Raw genomic sequence first — 20,178 nt, 5'->3', positions numbered from 1 at the left:
CAAGCCCGAGCAAATGCCACAGCTACGCGCCCTGGCTGCCACACATGTGGCGCCGAGCAAAGCTCACCCGCAGCCGTCCAAAAGTACGGAACGTATACCGGCATGGACGCGGTGAATTACGATGAGCACGTTGGGTCGTGCATAGCCTCTCGCACCCTTTACCTCGCAGATCCGGTGTTGCCGTTTGCCGAAAGCAATAGCCAGGCGCGTCAAGACGTGCAATCTTAAAAGACACGGGTTGGTCCCCCTAAAGTCCCACTCTGCTGTGCCACACATATCGTCTGCCACACTCCTCTGCCACAGTACACCCTCAACACCAGCCTCTCTTCACTTGCCACACCCACGAGCTAGACGCTTCACCAGCCACGAGCCCGCATCTCTATTCCAACGTCAGGTCTACAACACCAAATTATTAAATATGAGCTACCCTGCTCCCCAACAACCTGGCTACTATGGCCCTCCGCAGCCGGGCTATGGGCCACCGCCTCAGCAACCGGTAAGTCTAATCTATTATCATAACGTGCAATTGCAAGTTTGCGGTGATTTGGGGTGTGGCTGACGCTGTTCGTGAATTAGATGTACTACCAACAAGGACCACCGCCGCCACAAGAGGAACCAAAGAAGGAAAGGGGATGCCTGACTGCTTGGTAAGTCTTTTCTTCCTTTTCGCAACACTGGCTGGGTGTTGCAAAATTGAAGAAGAGAGACGGAGCTAATGCGATGACTAGTCTTGCGACCCTGTGCTGCTGCTGGCTCTGCGGTGAGACATGCGAATGCTGCCTCGATTGCCTGGACTGCTGCGACTGCTGTTAGCCACGCTCACTACAACATGCGACACGGTGACGACGATGGATTAGAGGGAAAGGGATGAATACACGCTCACTACATGCTCTCGGTTCAAGGGCGCGGATATCCATGGGTTTTCGATGGGGGCACAACGGTGGAGAGGTACGGGATAATGGCCTTGGTTCGTCACTGCAGTGACGATGGAGTTAAGTGGTATTGCCTTAGTTTGTACAAATCTGAAACCGTTTTCCTTTGAATCCGAGTGAGAGAATCACAAGTTGGCTGATCCTTCCTTCTTTGCACTATGCTAACAATACTCGTGGCTCATAAGTCTTAGAAAATACCTGTCGTTACACTCGTGATCCCTCTTTTCTCCACGCACCGATCGATCGACCGAAAGTCCTACATTTAGTCGTCGTAGTTCTCTTCGAGTTCCTCCTGATACTCCTCCTGCGCCTCGATGAGCTCCTCGCGCTTCTCCTCCATGGACTCACGGTCACTACTTGAGATGGAGTCACCGTCGGCGTCATGGGTGGGAACGGGAGGGGGCTCCTCAAAGGCCGGATGGTTATCATAGTCATTAGGGTCTGCTGGGGGAGGAGCGCCATAGGCGGGATCAGCCCCGTAACCAGGGTCAGCACCGTAGCCACCTGCAGCAGCTGCGGGAGCCGCCGCTGGAGGCGCATATGACTGCTGCTTCTCGTCGTCGCTGCTGTCGTCGGCTAGTATGTGTTAGTCGCGCTGCCGCATGTTATATACACAAAAGCAACATACCAAGTTGATGGCCAATGAAGGCACCGGCTGCGATACCTCCGACACCAGCGGCGGCGAGCATGGCACCAGAATGGCCCTTCTTCTTCTCAGCCTCGTTCGTGGCAGCTCCAGACTGCGTGTAGTCGTGTCCCTGGTGGCCGTGGGTGTTGCCGAACAGGCCGCGCTCATCATGACCGGCTGGCGGCATGTAGGGTGCGCCTGCTGCGGGTGGCGCATAGGGACCAGGGGGCATATGCGAGGGAGGGTCCCATTGCGTGCGACCAGTTGCTTGCTCAATGTAGAACCATCGCTGGCTGTTCTGATCCCATTGCTGAGTCCAGCCCGGTGGCATCGGTGGGGGCGCACCATACGGCGCTGGTGGACCTGTGGGTGTGGGGGCGCCGCCATAAGGCTGCTGTTGTGGATAGCCCTGGGGTGGGTAAGCTTGACCTTGAGGCGGATATCCTTGGGGTGGATATCCTTGACCCTGAGGAGGACCCTGATGCGGGTAACCTTGTCCCTGGGGTGGGTAGCCTTGGTCTTGGGGAGGGCCGCCTTGTCCACCTCCATAGTAGCTATCAGAAAGCGCGCGATCACCAGGGCCAGCACCACCGGGAGCAGCATGGGAGTCTATCCAAATAAGAACTTGGTCTCTTTGTTCATTGTAGAGTTACTCACCGGCTGGCTTCTTGTCGTCGTCATCCATGAGCTCCTTCATCTTCTTCTTGAGGAAATCCATCGTGGTTTGTTACCTGGCAATCGTGTATTTGTCTTGTAAGTATTTCTAAGAAAACAGTATGTGGGATAGCAGAAAGCACAGAGAGAAGTAAGTATGGAGCTGATAGTATGCGCGGGGCGCGACAGGACTTTAAAGCAAATGGATCTGTGCACAGTCCGTTGCCAGCGGGGCATCTCACAGCAGCCCCGGAGCGCACTGCCCCAGTTGTCTTTGAGCAAATCACTTATGCTGTACATGCTTGGCCAGATGGAGATGGCATGAGGGGAAGCAGCACGGCTTCGAGTGGAGGGGCATGTCGAAGCTGACCACTCTACTGACAGGCGGGCAGGAAAAGTGGGGTGATGAACCGGCCTGATACGTCTGGCGGCTAGCCGGAGCTCCATGGTTTGCAAGAGTTCTATTAGTGAAGCTTGGCGTGGATATATGAGGGCCGCTTCGCTGCGCGTTCAGTATCGGGTCGTGGAGATGTGCTCATTGACCTCGTGCGACGACCAGTCGAGGACAGTTTTGATTGATCTCGGTGTTCCAGGTCTTTCTTTTCTGTTCTGATCGCAGTACTCAATGTCGATAGAGTATGAAGTTTCTGCTCCAACACGGAAGCAAGGGATTGTTATTGATGGGCGTGGATGGCACAGCGTGGTGTGGCTGGGATTGGCGACGCATGCGCCATTAATGCCCTGCCACGGTGGCTAAATTTCGAGGCAGCTGCAGCCGAGACGACTTGTGCCCCCATCGTGCCACGATATCTGCAAACACGAAGTGTCGCATGCTGTATGATGTCACTGGGGGATGCGATGACCTCAACCATGTTGCACCGCCGCCCACGTTTTCAAATTGTCGTCGCAAACGCGGGTGGTGGCAGGCGATAACGGCGAGGCTTCTCGATGCCAACGGAATGCTTTGAATGAGTACGAGACGAGTCCGATGACGAAAAAGATGGACTGCATGCGCAGTTGCTTCAAACCTTGATGATACCGTTTGCGCAGCTGATATGGCAGGTACAGTGATGGGTAGTATGGGTGCGGCCACGGTGCCTGGAGAGAATGACGGACGATCACGTGACTATGACTCGAAAACATCAGGTCGGCCCGGGCCCGGACGCGGAACGGTGCGCGCACGTGGGAATGGCACAACAAGCTCACCCATGGTTGGGGGGTGCCGAGAAGCAGCCGAGAAGTCGTCCTGTGCGATTATCTCGTCTCTCGTGGTTAACGATGAGATGGGTAGCAGGTGGTAAAGAGTAGGGAAGGCTTGGCGGTATTCGCGTAATGTGAACGGGATGGAGGGAGGTACCATCGTAAGAAAGGGGCGACCAATACAGATCAGCACATGGCGGAAAGAAGCATCTATTAGTGTATGCCTGGAAGAGAATTATAAGCTAGAAGAAACCAAGTCGACGATTCCAAAATCCTGGGCTTCTCGAAGTTTAGGTTCAAGGTTGCGACGATGCAGAGGGTCATGTGTTGAATGGGTGCGGGTCTGAGGCTCGAGTCTAGACCCGTCAGATGCATGACGTGGGGACCAGCACAGTCGCGAAAGCAGCGGTGCACTGACGGGACACGGCATTCCAGCTGCTGCAGATGGCACAGACGGACATGTCAGAATGCCATGCACGGCGTCATAGCTGTCCAGGGCGTGTCGAATGTGAAGCTAAGTACGAAAGAATGGCGAGAGCGATCTCGATGGCGATGGGCTGGCCAGGGTGTTGCAGGGAGGGCCAAGCACGAGCGCAAGCGAGATCTACAGCTCTGGACGCTCCCGAGGTCCTGTACGCTGGCTGCACCAGAGCGACGGCTGAAAACAAATGTGCAGAGCGACTGTCTCCATCACGATGATGCCCTGAGGACACGACACCCACCGCATCCCACCGTCATCGCTACCGTCGCCGCGCAGCTGCACACCGACCCGCCTAGCCTCGCCATCGCAGAAGCCGCCCTTGAACGTCCGTCGTTCCCTGGTGTCATCGACTCGGCCCCTACGCGGTGAGACTGCATGCTAGATCTCGAGACGACGCTCCACCACACCGACCTTTGACGTTGCAGCGTGACGTGCGGCCGCCATCAACGGCCTTCGCCCTGCCTGTCGCCTCGCATCCCAGCATTTCTATGAGGGAGCCGCGGTCCATCTTCACAGGTATTGACACAGCGACGCCTCACGACTCCACGCCCGAGCAGCGCAGGCTGAAGTTTGCCCTGTATCACGAGCCTCCAATTACGTCACCCACGACCCCGGACCCGCCCAGCGCCCTCGACGAAACATCCAATTTGGCCATACTGCAGCCTCCATGGACGCCCAAGTCGCCGCTTGACCGTCGCCATTGCACTCCGCCGCCGGCTTCTGCGCACGGCGCTCGCCAGGTCATTGGCATAAAGCGCCCTGCTCCTCCCTCCACCGACGACGCCCTCGCGCCTACATCGCCACACCTACGAGCACCCGCCAGCGAGCCCCTGCACAAGCGCCGAAAAGCGCACCCACGCTCGCGACACTCGCTCGACCACTTCGGCTTCTCCAAGAGCGCCCAGTTCCGTCTCGACGGCCAGCCACCCTCGCCGCTGTTCTTCTCGTCGCGCAATATCCGCCCGCAGCTGCCCGCACGCTTCTCCACCTCCGAGGCCTACAGGATGCTGAGCAAGACACGCGAGGACAGTGGCATCAAGACCGTCACACTCGCACGGGGCACTTTCAGCGGCCTCAGCCCCCCAGGCCCCTCGGGCGCTGCCAGCGGGCGCACGTCTGAGCGCTCAAGCCTGCCCCCCGCAGCATCGCCAGATTCGCGCGACAAGCTTGATCCACTGCGCGTACTGGGTTCCATCGGCATAGTCGAGCTGCTCGAGCAGGATGAGCGGCCAACCTTCATCGTCGACACGGGCGACTTCGCAAACTACATTCCCGAATCGTCTAGCTTGCAGATACTCTTCTCCAACAGTGCCCTCCGACTAGACTCCTCCACCTGGGAGCTGGTAGCTGGCAAGCCTGCGGGCGCTCCCTCCGACCATGACACGGCGCACGCAACACAACAATTTCGAGGATGGTTGTTGAGCACTGCAGTCCAGGGAGATGGTTCCGGGGCGAATCCTTCCCCGGTAGAACACGGTGGCATTGTATGGACCTGTTACACCTTGCGGAAACGGTTGCGCGTCGTTTCTGGTACCGTGTCCGCCCCTGCCATAGTTTTGCCCGCTGTAGACGGCCCCAACGATTTCGCTATACCTTCAACCTCGTCCGCAGGCCTTGAGTCTGGAGCCAACGGGGATGCCTCCGTATCCTCAACGCATCAAGGCGAACTGCAAGATTATTTCGGGAGCACCATTCCTACGATCCCCCAGGGTGAACCGACGCCTCCCATCTCCGCGCCCCAGCCCGAACCAAACTACAAGAAGTTCGCCGACAGAGGCAATAGCATGATTCCTAGGCTATCTCAGATCGACCTATCCGCAGCGGAAGATTCCTCTTCCTTTGGGAACGAGTGCGTATTGCGAGCTCATACTGCAGGCGACGTTGACCCGTTTCATAGAGAAACTAACACCCACCGAAATGAGCACCACGACATGGGTTTCTTCGACTGGACCAGACTAGGTATATCGCCCTCTCTGCCTCGACACATCCTATTTGCCCGCTCAATCGATTGGGCATCTACACCCTTGGGTCCCATCGAATACTGGTCCAACGACCTTCGCGCAATGTGTAATCTCATCATGTGAGTTGACTACTATGGCGCCGAATACTTGAACTCCGATTCTAATGGCGATCAGGGCGAGTCCCCATCCTGCAGCTATGTACTGGGGAGAAGAGCTTGTGGCTATCTACAATGAGGCCTATATTGGTAAGTACCCGCGTACTGACATTCAGACATCAATTAACATCTCGATTAGGGCTTGCAGGGCAGAAGCATCCTGCGCTCATGGGCCAGAGTTACAAAGTAGCTTGGGCAGAAATCTGGGATGAGGTCAAGGGAGTATTCGCAAACGCCCGTCTCACAGGCCAAGCGACTATGAAGGACGACGACTGCTTGTTTATGAAACGCAGCGGCTTCCTTGAGGAAACGTACTTCTCGTGGTCCATCATCCCAATGGTCGGCGAAGACGGCACGGTCATGGGTCTTTACAACCCAGCTTTCGAGAAGACACGACGGAAGATTGCGGAGAGGCGAATGCTCACTCTCCGCGAAGTCGGCGAACGGACTGCCACCGCTCGGGAAGTAAAGGGTTTCTGGGATCAAGTGCTAATAGCACTCACCGAGAACGAGTTCGATACCCCGGTAGTAATGCTCTACAGCGTAAACGATGAGAATGATAGTGACTCGTCTTCCTTGCAATCTAGCAGCTTGCTTGGCTCGAAACAGTGTTTTCTCGAGGGCTCGCTTGGTGTGCCAGCCGGCCATCAAGCTGCCCCTGACCACATTGATTTGAAAGAAGGGCAAGAAGGATTCGGGCCGGTTTTCCGCGAAGTAATGAAGACCGACAAGCCTGTGGTTGTTAGCATCGGATCAGCCGACCTGCCACATTCCATGATGGACGGACTCGAATGGCGAGGCTTTGGAGATCCCTGCCGCGACGTGGTCATCTGCCCGATCCATCCTACGACTGGTGAAAACATACTTGGCTTCTTAGTCATGGGCATAAATCCGCGAAGGCCTTACGATGACGATTACAACCTCTTCATCCAGCTATTGAGTCGCCAACTCGCGACCTCTCTCGCTTCCGTCGTTTTGTTCGAGGAAGAAATCCGAAGGGGGCAGAGGGCAGCCCGGCTCGCAGCGGAAGATCGTTACAACCTCTCTACACAGCTCGCTGCACGTACGCAAGAAGCCAGGGAAAGCGAGACGAGATTTACACGGATGGCTGAATTGTCTCCTGCAGGTCTCTTCATTGCTGACCACGTTGGGCGCATAACCTACTGCAACGATACGTGGTATGAGATTGCGCGAGTGCCAAGAGAGCCGGAGATGACCGACAGATGGATTGACTATGTCAAAGACGAGGATCAAGACCTCATTCTTGCGCACTGGAAGGAACTAGTAAACAACACCACTCCTATCAACATAGAGTTCCGATTCAAAGCACCTTGGGAGGACCGCAACCGGAACAAGAGCGAAACGTGGGTCTTGTTCCAGGCGTACCCCGAGAAAGATGAGGATGGGCAGCTGAAGAGTGTTTTCGGAAGCATCACGAACATCTCTCCACAGAAGTGGGCCGAGGGTTTCCAAAAGAGGAAAATGGAGGAAGCTGTTGAGCTCAAACGACAGCAGGAGAACTTCATCGACATTACGTCGCACGAGATGAGAAGTATGATACTGCCGTGTACGAAATTATTTCTTATACTGACTACGATTCAGATCCCCTCTCTGCTATCCTGCAATGTGCCGACGAGATCAGCACCATCCTGGGCGATTTCAGAGCGTCCGGCTCCAATGTCATTGACGAGACTGTTTTGGCCGATTCTATAGATGCGGCGCAGACGATTGCTTTGTGTGCGCAGCATCAGAAGCGCATTGTCGACGATGTCTTGACGTTGTCAAAGCTCGACAGCGCAATGCTAATGGTACGAATACGATTTGATTTTCGCGAAATCTTTGCTAACAAGTGCGTCAGGTAACACCAGTCGACGCTCAACCACTACAAGTCGTACAGCGCGCCCTGAAAATGTTCGAAGGAGAAGTTCAAACGGCTGGTATCCAGATGGAGTTTGTCCTTACCGATTCGTTCACCAAATTAGGTGTCGACTGGGTGAAGATTGACCCGTCTCGGGTGCTCCAAGTTCTCATCAATCTCACCACCAACGCGATCAAGTTCACTACCACCGAGGAGACCCGGACCATCAAAGTCGTATTATCAGCATCGAGAGAGCGACCGTCAGCCAGCGATCATCCCACCGTTAGCTACTTCCCCATGCGAGCGAAGAGGACCGACCAAACTTGCGGTCCGGACTGGGGCGATGGTGAGGAGATCTATCTGGAGTTTGCAGTGCGAGACACAGGCCGAGGTCTTACGCCGGAAGAAAAGAAGCTCCTCTTCCAACGTTTTTCCCAAGCGAGCCCTCGAACGCATGTTCAATACGGCGGCTCAGGTCTTGGTCTGTTCATCTCACGCGAATTGACTGAACTGCAGGGTGGAGAGATTGGCGTTTCTTCCGAAGCAGGCAAAGGCAGTACTTTTGCTTTTTACGTCAAGTGTCGGAGAAGCAGCGAGCCACAAGAAGCTCTCGAAGTTCTTCCAACGCCATCCATGTCCAGGAAAGTTTCAAATGCGAAGGACAAGGGCAAGAGGGAATTGCCTGCGCCGTCCAAGATTGCGACTAAGATAAAAGACTTTGCGACGATACCTGCCAAAGATGGCGATGCGTCAAAGCCGAAGCCAAAGAAGAGAGAACTCAAAGTGTTGATCGTAGAGGATAATCTTGGTATATCATTGACATTTCCCCTACCGATATACTCCTACTAACACGATGCAGTAAATCAAAAAGTACTCCAGCGGCAGCTCCATAACCACGGTATCCAAACGACCGTCGCGAACCACGGCGGCGAAGCACTCGAAGCGCTCAAAGCGTCCACCTTTTGGGCGTCGCCCCAGCAATCCCCACTAGAAGACATATCAGTGGTGCTCATGGACAAAGAAATGCCAGTCATGGACGGTCTACAATGCACCTCTCAAATTCGCTCCCTCGAACAGCAAGGCAAGCTCAAGAGACACGTCCCCATCATCGCCGTCACGGCGAATGCACGCAGCGAACAAATTGCAACCTTGCTCGCAGCCGGCATGGACGACGTCGTTAGCAAGCCGTTTAGGATCGGCGAGCTAATCCCCAAAATCGAAGAGCTGGCAAGCAAATTCGGAAACAAGAAGATACCAGACGAAGCTACGCTCGCTGTGCCCGTCGGGCCGAGCGTGAAACCATATGGCGTATGAAAGAGATGGCGTTACGACTTCAGCGGTTTGGGTCATGGGACTGAGCGGTCGTTCTCCGACGATACAGTTATGGGCGGTGGGCATGCATACCATGATGGCGTTAGGGAGTCGGAATTTGCATGAAAGCGGTATTACTAGCATGTGCTTTGGCATCGGCGTGTCTGTTGTTTTTGTTTACTGTTACCGTTTTTGGGTCCATTGGTAAATATGCATATGGAATATACCCCAGGGGAGGTTGGGCGTTTTGGTCAATGGATGGTATATAGGCATATGCACTAGGGTAGTATGTGCAATGGATAATGAAGACTAGATGTTGGGATAGTGAGTGAGGGACGTGGCCTTGAGAGTGTGAGTGATGGTTCTATCACCTTGACGACTCACTTCCTAGTGCGCAGATTGATCACAAGTGAGTGCAGCTTCACGCCCCTTCCATATCGATAGACTGCGCTGTCTTGGCGCACGCTGTTGCTCTCACCTCATCGGGAGTGCCCGTGCTATCACTCACCCACGAGCTTTTGCAACTCATCGCCTGAGCTCTACACATTCTCTCCCAGCTCCTCACCCCGCTCTTCACTATTTCCGTGTGCACTACGAGGCCAGAGCTCCTGCTCTTGGGCGCTACTTCTACTCTCAGAGGCGACTCCGCCCGCCAAACAACGTCATGTCAACACCAAGCAGCGCGAAAAGGCGCCAGCCCGAGCGTGGCGCAAAGTCGCAGGCAGCGAGGCAACACATGAATACCCAGAAGCAAAAGAACGGAATGCTCGGCGCTACCCCGAGTAGCTACTACCTTGCTATGTAAGTGTGGCTCTGCTGTATCTGAGCCTGGCTAACGAAACGACAAGAGCTCAGCGGAACGCGGATAAGTCCGGGTTGTTGCGCCTGCCCCCCGAAATCCGACAAAGGATATGGACCTATGCAGTACACGTACAGACTGTTATAGTAGGCTACGGCACGTATCCCGAGGACGCGAGATACTACCCCGAACAGAGCATCCTCCGAGTTTGCAGACAAGTACATGCTGAAACATGTTTGCTGCCCTACTCCGGCAACACTTTCTCGCCAGACGACATGGGCTGTTTTAATGTATGGCTCAAGCGTCGGCTACCCGAACAACTAGCTGCTCTGCGAAGACTCGAGCTCTGGTGTCACGAGTACCCAAAATCCCCTCTACGTTTACTCTCTGGCTTGAAGCATGTCCGTGTGTACTGCATCTGCGATGGGCTGTGTCCTCTTGATCCAGGACGCGGTAAAGCAATCAAAGAGAATTTGGAAGGCATCTGGGGGAACTCTGATCTGGAGATCCAAATCGCACACGGATGATACTACGCGGGGACAATCCACGATGTGAGCTTTACTACAAGTAGTAAGCTATTCCACTTACTAAGACCCTGCAGTACATCGCCGAGAAACTTAGCTTACCGCTTGTTGTATCCTCGTTTCCAAAGAGAGCGTATGTATACCGGACGAGCAAAAGCAAACACACATCAACGGCATGGTTGCGATTATTCGGAGTCAAAGGCCATGTCAAACTCAGAATCGATGCTGACATCTTGACCATACTTCTACATCAACATGACATATTGACGCCAGTATGGTGTGAGCTTCAGACGTTGGGCGCAGTCCATCAGCGTTAGACCACTGTAGGACCGTGGAACGGAGACATCGGACCAGAGTATGGGTTCGCTAAATACACGAAACTGCTACTGACCCAAAGTCTTTTCATTCCCCATCTGTATCTTTGTATTCCAACTTCCCATACATCAGCGCACTCAGCGACATTGACGCTCTTCAAAGTTTCGCGTCCACAGTTGACAGGCCCCTACCAGTGCCAGTCATAACGCGCGTCAGATACATGAAGCGGAAGGACGAAAACATCCAAGCCCAAAACAGAGACTCGCGTTGCCGACATGATGATTCGGAATGAGAGACGCGGCTATTTGCCACCGGTTCGTCGCCTTCAGGACGATATGGTAGATGTGACGCCATTCGGCAGATACGCGGCGATGTAAGCAGAGCCGATATGGTCTTCAGCAGAATAAAGCCCTCTCAGTATACCTGCTAAACAATTCAGCACCGAGATAAACATGCGGGTCTCACATTTGCTCTCCATACCTCGAGAGTTGCGCGATTACATCTGGGAATATGTCCTCGGAAGCTACCTCATCTTCAACACTCAACCCGAAAGGCCGCTCGCTATGGCACATGACTCAGACCAATACATCAAACACCCTCTAGCTATCCTTTGCGTCTGTCGTTCGACATACGCGGAAGCGCGCCTCATTCCCTTCGCCATCAACAACTTCTGGTGCAGGCCTACATACCCGCCGATGCCCAGCGACGTAAACGATTGGTGGCGGAAGTTGATGCCTGCACAGTTCAACGCCATTCGTACCGTTTCAATGCATCTCGGAAGAGACATTACCGATACTGATATCCTGCAAGCGGAGGCTTTGGCGCCTTTGGTAGGCTTGAGGACGATTGTGTTTAGGTTTTGTGCGGGTTACACAGGGAGTTCGAGAGACAACACTGATGAGGGGTTCCACTCGATGAAAGATAAGCTGGTTGAGAGGCTTGAGAAAGTACTGTGCGCCGAGGGAGTGACGATCATCTTCCAGTCATGATAAGGCAAGTGGATGTAGTCGCCGCCGTGGAGTACATTCACCAGGAATAATGATGCTAACACAACATGTAGGCAACCAACCATCTCTTATCTTCTTTCTTATTACCTCATGGATGAGGAGTGTTCAAATACACCCTTCGTATTCCCGGTGCTCTCCCCGCAGAGATCCCCTCCTTCAGGGTCATTTTCGACGGGTTCAACAGTTTCTCCATCCCCGCAATTGCCAAGATCGCTAGACTTTGACAGCTACGAAGTGGGACGCGCCAGGGCGGCTTCTATTGCATCCGGGGCCGGTCCTCGTATCCATGCGGTCTAGTCAGCTAGCAGTGATGTTGCGGTCTACTTGCTACGACGCCGATAGCCGAGCCCACAGTCTAGTATACGATAGTCAAGACCGTTTGAGCAATCTTTGGCGAACATGCGGGCTTCTGCGACGCGGTTGCATTGTGTCAGTTGCATGTGATGTCGAATACGTAGCTCGGTGCCTCTTCCGTTCAACTTACACCTGCCTCTTTGGCACCTGAAATGATGCACGTTGCCGTACCCAGGTAGGTGGGTACGATCGGATGACCCCGTACCTGTTCTATGGCACAACTCTTGGAAATCATCACCGCAACAGGCCAAGCTTTGCGTAGTAGAAGGTGCGGGCCGCATATGGCAGCGGCTACGGAAGGCAGTCCGGATCGCTGCCCACCAATAGGATGGTCAAACGCACTTTAGCTTGGTGTGGCTGAACTCAATATCTCGCTGTACGAGAATGATTACTTTGATCTTGATCTACACCTTCTGTGGCGGGCTAGGTTTGTAAATGTCTGCATGTGGGCTATGAGGAACGGCGCAGTGATGTTTCGTGCGTTCGCCTAATCGAGCAAGATTACGACGGGTAGGTTTCGCAATGCATACCTTTTGGGACCTCTAGGCGTGACATGCAGTCGATCTCTCATTCTGGTAAGTTCATGGTGTATGGGATGGTGTATCTGGGTGAGCAGTCGTGAATGCGGTCGCAGTATAAGTATCCTTCTGTCCACTCCAATTTCTCATTGTCGCAACAAACAACTCTTATCCAAGAACCTTCACTCACTCTCTTCGATCTCCAAACCATCACAAACATGCGCTTCAACTCCATCGTCGCCGCCGGTGTCATGTTTTCGGGAGCTGTCGTCTCCGCCGCCGAATGCAGCTGCTACGGTCTCTGCACCCCCGGTCAAGCCGGATCTCGCAACTCGCTCTACGCTGCTCGTCAACACGTCTGCGGCGACGGACTATACAAGAACGATGGCGGATACAAGGTTCCGGGTGGAGGTTACCTCTCTTGGCCTGGAGGCTTTGACCAACAGAGATGCTGGGACGCGTTTGAGAACATTCTTAACCAGTGCCGTCCCGAGGGCGCAGGCCTTGGTAACCATTGTGGGTCGTACAACTGGTACGGAAAACTCTACAAGGTGGCAGGATGTAAGTTAGATCTCCCTTTCTGATGCGTTTTACATCGTAAAGTGCTTTACTAATGTATGTCTTGCGATACAGGCGCTTAGTACGACCAAGAAGCGACAGGATATACCTTGCTGCAATACACATCCACTGAATTCGGGGTGAACTGGTAAATACATTATTCAGAGGAACCAGAAACGTATACGATTGTTGTGTCACGTAGGTGGAATTCTTCTCAGAAACAATTCAGCTGAAATGAAACCCCGCTATTCAACAACTTGCACTGCTCATATAGTCAATGTGTGTGCAGTTTTAACGTGCATTGTTTCCAATTATATGGAAGCTGTCATCTCGTCTCCAGAGTGCAAAAGAAATGTGCCGTTATGTGTAATCAAGGAAGGTTGGCAGGATGTTCTCATGTCCTGCTCAGCCACATGTCAAAACCAAAAAAAGTCAAGATGCTCCGCAAGTCATCTTCGTCAGCCAGTCCTTTTCTCTCAGTATGAAAGTGGCCAAGAGACGAAGTCTGCCTCCCGGTATCGGTGCTCATACACAATCTTCACATCCGCAGACACCACCTCCTTTAGATAGCGCTTCAAAACCGTCTTCACGTCTTCGAACCGACGCTCAGCATTTGGGTGCTCCGTGTTCAAGTAGAAAGTGACCTCTTCTAGACGAGAGAAGGCTTTCAAGCCCTCCAGTCTTCTAATATCGAAGTTCCCAATGACTGGTAGCTCTTTCCTGGCTCGGATCGTGATAGGGAAGGAAATATAGCGGATGCACTCCCACTGCGGACCCAAAAAGAGGGGTTTGCAAGCGTTTAGCGAAGAGATGGTATAGTACCAGTACTCATTGGTTGAGAAGGGAAGCAACGCTGTCTCGTTGTAGACTTGACGGCAGGTATGCTGGAAAAGAAACGGTGAATACACAGAAGATGCTCCTTCGTGAGTGCCGTTCTTGATGGAAATCATAGCCCTTTCCACAGATCCAGCTCGCATGAAGATGCGTAGACCATTGTTGACGTAGGCAAAGATCTTATTGCGCACTTCGGCCGGGAGACGGAGTACAGGCGAGCTAACGCTGTTCCGGTGTGTACTTGAAGACGTCAGTAAGTAGCGAGACTCCCCAATGCAATGTAACTTACGTGGCTATAAAATCCGGTGTACGTGGTGTAGCATCCAGCATACCGTTGTCGTAGAGACGTAGCTTGCCCCGGTAGATGGCTTCTGCTATCTTGATTTGGTCGAATTCAGACATGCGCTCCACCTTCGGTACCACCACGAGCTTCGCATATATCTTCCGGAATCTTCGGACATCGCCTTGCTTGGATAGCCGAAGTCTGATTGGGCAGATGCTCGCCATGGTTGATGTATTTACACGAGAGGTGTGACGCTTTGTAGAGCTTGGATAGATATGCGCCATTGCCGTGGGAGGCGGGCTAGGGTGTTATTACAATGTAGTTGAGAGTAATAAGCAGAAATAGTGTTGGAGGGTTCTTCTCTATCTCGTGGTGACGACCAATACGCTAGTACTGTACCCAGGTGAGAGACTGTCTCTGCCTAGTCGGTGAGTGAGCGGGTCTGCATGAGGCTAGCGCAATGGACCCTGGATGTCTCTTTGTCACCTTGTCCCCTCTATCTTTCTTCTCATTTCCTATCGATCGACCGACTTGCTCCGACAAAGATGGCGAGGCCAAAGCCAAGGGTCGTCGACAACATGACTCAGGTCCCGAAGCCGACGAGAAAGGTTTGGCCGGACAGGGCGATTTCAACGTTCGAATTAAACGAGATGTGAGTAGCCGTTGCACCTCATGCAAGGAAAACACTGAACACTCTGGAGCCTACGTCAATATTGGATCTTCCGACTTGCTAGTGTTATCATGGTTTAATCTGCAGAGCTAACGAAATCAGATCCAAACGCAACTCTATCGAGTCTCCTCTCCTGCGACTTCCAGCTGAGCTACGGAATCAGATATATGGGTATGAAAGTTCCGGCGCATGCTTCCACAAAGTGGTACTGACATCCCTTGCTAGATACGTTCTAGGCGGCGAGATTTACAAAATCTCAAGCTCTTGTGTTGACAATCGCCGTTACGCAGTTGGCAACGCCCCTCGCCTTCATTTCGTCTGCCGTCAGATCTACAATGAAACCTCGACGCTTCCGTTCTCACTCAACACCTTTTCCGCCGCGAATCCGTTTAACCTGTCAGATTTCGCAAGATCACTATCGTCTTTTCAGCGCAACGCTATCAAGACAATCCGGTTCGAACTCATGGGAAGCATTAGGGCTTCTTACACGCTGTGGAAGGCGAGGTACAATGGCTCGATCTGGGCCACCATGCTGAAGGGGTTGCAAACGGTGCTTATTCAGAGGAATTGCCGAGCACGATACGTCACTGCAGGGCAGCAAGAAGAGGAGATGCGAGAGCTGAAGAGAGTGATAACGTCCTGGAGAGCGGATATAACTGTGCGAGAAAGCGGGTATTACTGTTATCGCATGAAGGATGGGCAACAATGTGGCCCTCTATCCGAATGCCGAATGCTGAGCTTAGCAAACGGAGGCTGAAGTGCGAGTCGTACACATGCTGTTGAATTCTGACGACTAGACAGTTCTTATTGCAATGTATACTTCTGCCTTGAGATAATCTTTGTACAAGGCAACACGAAATGTGGCCAGCCCTGGTGACAGTCGCGCAAACACATAATCACGATGTGAAATGAATCCGCAGCTGATTCAAAATGACGACGAAGAGTCAGCGCATCAAGAGCGCTTTGCCTGTGTGAGATACCTCGGTCAGTCCATATTCACATGCGCGTATATATGAAACGTGGAACACTCGTCACATGTGCTAGTGAGGTATATAGCATGAATATTAAATCTTTGTAAAGTCGTAACCAACCAATAAAGAAGAAACGTGTAGAACCCCTCTCAACTCCGCCGCGCCCGCCACCACTTGACGAAGTCGCGTCGTAGTGTCGTCTTTAGATGCTCGTTGAAGCCATAGGTGATGGCGTTTGCGAACCCAATATATTGCGTTGAGCATTGCAGAATACTCAACGCATAGCTGGGATGGCCTGCAGCTTCCACCAAGCGGTTGAGAATACCAGGTAACCAGAGGATGATGTACAGAATGGGGTATGCGTTGAGGAGCAACATCCTCTTGATTTCTCGCTCGACCTTCTTTGTGCTGGTGGCGCCCTGCTGATTACTTCCCGATTCGTGGGGTGCGCCCGACTCGTAAGCCCCGGACATTGGCGCGGGATGGTTGCTGATCATGCCGATGCTGCGCTTCTTATCTGCGGGCGCAGTCATTTCTGAGGGGAAGGCTGGTAACCATTAGTATTGGCACGTTGTAGATAGCCGAGATGCTCGTGCGCATCTGAATGGGGAAGGACATACCTGATGCGGATTGGAAGTAAGGGCTTTTGGGTGACATGGGAGGGGACAGTGTGGTGGCGCTTTTGCGGCTGTTTGTCTCTAGGTCGCTGGCTGTGAAGATGATGTCTTCCTTTCCTAGGTTGGTGTCGCTCATGCCATCGGAGTGTTTTACCTCGTAGGCGTACTCCACGTTGATCTCGTGCAGCTCTGTCTGCGATTCGCTCCTCAGCTCGTGGGCGTCGTCTCGGCGGAATTCGCGGCGCTTGGCAGCGCTGGCTTGATTGTATGACCCTCCTTGGCTCATGGAGTGCAGTTGCGAAAAGTGCCGACGCATGTAGATCCAGATGTAGATGTAGATTCCAATCGTTCCGAAGATGATGCTGAACCTCCAGCCATGGCCCAGGGCATAGCGCAGGTCAGTTCGCGTGCCCGATATCCAGCACCAGTTTCCGCTGACGGGGCTTAACTCGTTCAATCCTGCAGCTGTACTCGCTGTTCATTCAGGTCAGCCTTGCGTTGATGGATGTGCATCTATGAGCTTACCTGTGATGGTAGGAATGACCCAGACGGAGCCGCAAATAAGCATCTTGCTCATGAGCGAGGCATTGGGCATGTACGTTTTACGGGTAATCGTAGTAAGCGTTATTATGGCGATGGCCAGGATAGAGAAGTCAGCGGCCTGAACAGACCACTGACCTACCCAGCCGTTGAGATTACATGCCGCACCCGGTGCGATGGAACCTTCATTGGCAATTGCATAGATCCCAGATATCGAATTGTTCAGCGAATTGATGAATTCTGGTATGCGTGGTCAGTCTAGAGATCTCATCTGGTCGTCAAGAGCTCTTACCAGCCAAAGCAAGGTTCAATACAAGTGCGTGACGGAACGACCGTTGCGAATCAGCGTACACAACGTACGATATGAGAACGCACCCTGTGGCAATGAAAGACAGCAGACTGCCCACAAGCGTCGGGATAGCAATGGTGAGATTGAAAGGCATGCTGAGCGGTTGCTGGGATGCAAGGCTGACCAGCGGGACGGCGCGATTATATGTCTGGGTTTCACGATGAGGCCGGCGAACGTACTTGGCTTGAGGTAACTATAGCACATAAAGCTATAGTACATAGGAGACGTACCACGCGCCAGGAACGCTCCAAATCCTAGGCCGATTCCTGCAGCCCAAGCATTGCTGCTAATCGACACACGGGCGCGTGACTACGGTTGATTTCTTTAGCCAGGGATTCAAAGGGCTGTTCTGAGCTAGAGGTTGGTGCCTGTAGCAGCTGTGGTTCAAGGTTTATGGCTGGTTCATGGTCTGAGTCCCGCCTCCCGCGATTTTGGCCTGCGACCCCAGGACGAGTCGATTGTAGGCGTTTCAAGCTCCGAAGAGCTCTAGAATATACAAGTGCCTGACTACGCAAGCGTCTGCAGGTGGTGTACCAAGCTTCCAGAAGCCATGACCGATCGTGTGCATAGGTGCCATGCATCGCGGCCTTGCGTGCCCGTTAGCATTTCCGGAATGCTGTCCTCTGAATGGTGATTTACGATGGCAAAGAATTGTAAGCCTTGCGCTCGGCCTGCGAGTGGACGATCGCGAGGTTAGGACCGATAGTGCGTGGTCGATGACAGCATGAGCTGGGGTTTAGGTTTGCGCAAGCTCGCTACTCTTGCCGAGGTGAAGACTGACCAGTCACCATTGGCTTGGTACCGTACCCAGCACGTCAACTGCCTTTCTGCCATCCTCTCATCTGGGAAGGAGCAATAAACACCACGCCACACCCGCATCCAGGAGACGTACTGCAGTGCAGAGATGCACCAGATCCTCTAGCCTTGGGCGTCGCATACGAAGCGCGAAATCCACCCTTAATACGTTGTCTACTTTTACAAATGCGCTACATGCTCCCCTAGCGGTGCTGGTAGCCGCGCGAATCGCATGCCAGTGTTTCTCGTCGCCATAGATGAACCTGTGGACCGTCCCGCGTGCTAATCGTAGTGCCGGACATTTCTCTTCATTTTGAACTGACCCTACTTACGCGATGTTACAGAGTTGGAGGTTCATGTAGATCCTGCTTTCGTTCGTTCGTTCAGCGTTCACTGCGAGGTCCGCGCTCGTCTGGTGGAGAGAACTCCGATAGCGATGGCCGGGCATCTGGGGGATCTTCCCGCACCCGTCGGAGTCCAGGATCGTAGAAATGTCCTAGGTTCAGCGGCGTCGTTGGAATTACTGAAATCGCAATATCGATGCACCAGCAGCTCACTACGCACCCGCCAACCCGGATGGTGTCAAGTTGTGGGGACGATGAGGTACTGCAGAAGAACGGCTCAGCCTCGCCGAGAGTGAAACGCAGCTTGGCAGTACAGAGATTCGGGACTCTACACAGTCGCTATTTCCGTGGACCTCGATGAACTTGCGCATGGAAGGTTCCTTGTTATTGCGATGAACAGGTTTGCCAGGCGTACGAAAATCTACCTCGTGAGTTGCCGTCGTGCATATTGGGAGGCATGAGGGATGGCGGCCCAAGCACGTTAGGTGGCAGCTGTCCTGTAATTTTGACACTCTAATGCAGACAAATTAAGCTTCATACCTCGATGCTGGCGTCGAGATCTGCGTCAAGATCAGCAAAGCCTCCAGGGCTGCAAGGCGTGCCACAACGTTCTTCCAATTCTCCTAAACTTGACTCTTGTTGTTGAAGCGCTGACAAGAAGTCAAGGCGCATCGAAACTCGAGACAGCACCAGGCACCCGCAAAAAGGAGTGCACTCAAGGAACGGAACGATTTAAGGTTTGCCGCATTTACCCAGGTTTGCCCAGTCGGAACCCCGTCCCCAGCTCGGCCGGGTGCATGGCCAATGCTGCAACCCCGAGGAGAAGTAGGGAGCTTGAGCGCTGGCTCAGGGTCTGCTAGCCACGAGTCCAGAACCACTCCGGACGAAAACAATGCCAATGCGAGTCATGCGCTCCCAAGGCTGTTGAATTTCGCATGCGCAAATCGAAGCTGATGAGGGAGGCAAAGGAGATGAGCGTCCGCACGAATTCCTAACACCTAGAAGCCGGCAGCCGTGGTATCTCTGGTTTCACACTTATAGTATAGCTACTTTCGGTACCACTAAACATACCAATTAATTGTCAACTCGAGATGCAGTAGAAGACACCGCGCGGAGCTGATGGTATTACGATCGAACACCCAATCGGCTTGGATGCCACACCAAACCTTAGCGCATCACGATCAAAGACCTAATAAACCCTCGCACTATACCGAGGCTCAGGACGTCATAAGGCAAAGTCCCAACAAATCTCACCAAGCTACGCCTTCAGCCCAGGACGTCATGAACAGAGGCCTAACAACTTCACATGCCTCACCGAGGCTCAGGATGTCCACGATCAGAGACCAAGTGGACACTATGGGCACATATGGAGAACTTGCTGAATACATATGCCACGCCGAGCCTTGGCGCATCGTGATCAAAGACGCAACACGTTTGCGAGCTACACCTCAGCTCAGGACGTCTTGATCGCGACATCGCTCTCAGTGCGGCATATGAGACTGTCGAGCAAGACCATAAGT

The 20,178-nt window shown here is 53.2% G+C and overlaps 5 protein-coding genes across 5 annotated transcripts; 2 read left to right on the top strand and 3 right to left on the bottom strand.

The window, feature by feature from the left end:
* Window positions 1–1,194: 1,194 nt before the first annotated feature.
* Window positions 1,195–2,278, bottom strand: J4E86_008032 (uncharacterized protein; the record flags this gene model as incomplete). The annotated part of the gene is made up of 3 exons (XM_051448547.1): window positions 1,195–1,508; window positions 1,561–2,169; window positions 2,218–2,278. 3 exons carry the CDS (start codon window positions 2,276–2,278, stop codon window positions 1,195–1,197), a joined length of 984 nt encoding a protein of 327 aa, XP_051300143.1.
* A 2,105-nt stretch (window positions 2,279–4,383) lies between these two features.
* On the top strand, window positions 4,384–9,183 carry J4E86_008031 (uncharacterized protein; the record flags this gene model as incomplete). Its single annotated transcript, XM_051448546.1, has 6 exons — window positions 4,384–5,975; window positions 6,031–6,101; window positions 6,151–7,563; window positions 7,614–7,819; window positions 7,870–8,677; window positions 8,729–9,183. 6 exons carry the CDS (start codon window positions 4,384–4,386, stop codon window positions 9,181–9,183), a joined length of 4,545 nt encoding a protein of 1,514 aa, XP_051300142.1.
* Window positions 9,184–12,915: 3,732 nt separating this feature from the next.
* Window positions 12,916–13,338, top strand: J4E86_008030 (uncharacterized protein; the record flags this gene model as incomplete). Its single annotated transcript, XM_051448545.1, has 2 exons — window positions 12,916–13,258; window positions 13,331–13,338. The coding sequence occupies 2 exons, from the start codon at window positions 12,916–12,918 to the stop codon at window positions 13,336–13,338; spliced, it is 351 nt and encodes a 116-aa protein (XP_051300141.1).
* A 393-nt stretch (window positions 13,339–13,731) lies between these two features.
* On the bottom strand, window positions 13,732–14,596 carry J4E86_008029 (uncharacterized protein; the record flags this gene model as incomplete). Its single annotated transcript, XM_051448544.1, has 2 exons — window positions 13,732–14,329; window positions 14,379–14,596. The coding sequence occupies 2 exons, from the start codon at window positions 14,594–14,596 to the stop codon at window positions 13,732–13,734; spliced, it is 816 nt and encodes a 271-aa protein (XP_051300140.1).
* Window positions 14,597–16,162: 1,566 nt separating this feature from the next.
* Window positions 16,163–17,613, bottom strand: J4E86_008028 (uncharacterized protein; the record flags this gene model as incomplete). Its single annotated transcript, XM_051448543.1, has 4 exons — window positions 16,163–16,560; window positions 16,634–17,104; window positions 17,156–17,410; window positions 17,463–17,613. 4 exons carry the CDS (start codon window positions 17,611–17,613, stop codon window positions 16,163–16,165), a joined length of 1,275 nt encoding a protein of 424 aa, XP_051300139.1.
* Between the last annotated feature and the right edge of the window lie 2,565 nt (window positions 17,614–20,178).

Source organism: Alternaria arbusti (assembly GCF_024043155.1).
Source record: "Alternaria arbusti strain BMP 1465 chromosome Unknown scaffold_12, whole genome shotgun sequence".
NCBI classification, from domain to species: domain Eukaryota; kingdom Fungi; phylum Ascomycota; class Dothideomycetes; order Pleosporales; family Pleosporaceae; genus Alternaria; species Alternaria arbusti.
Note: the sequence above shows the minus strand (reverse complement) of the source record. Positions and strands in the feature narration are given on the sequence as shown.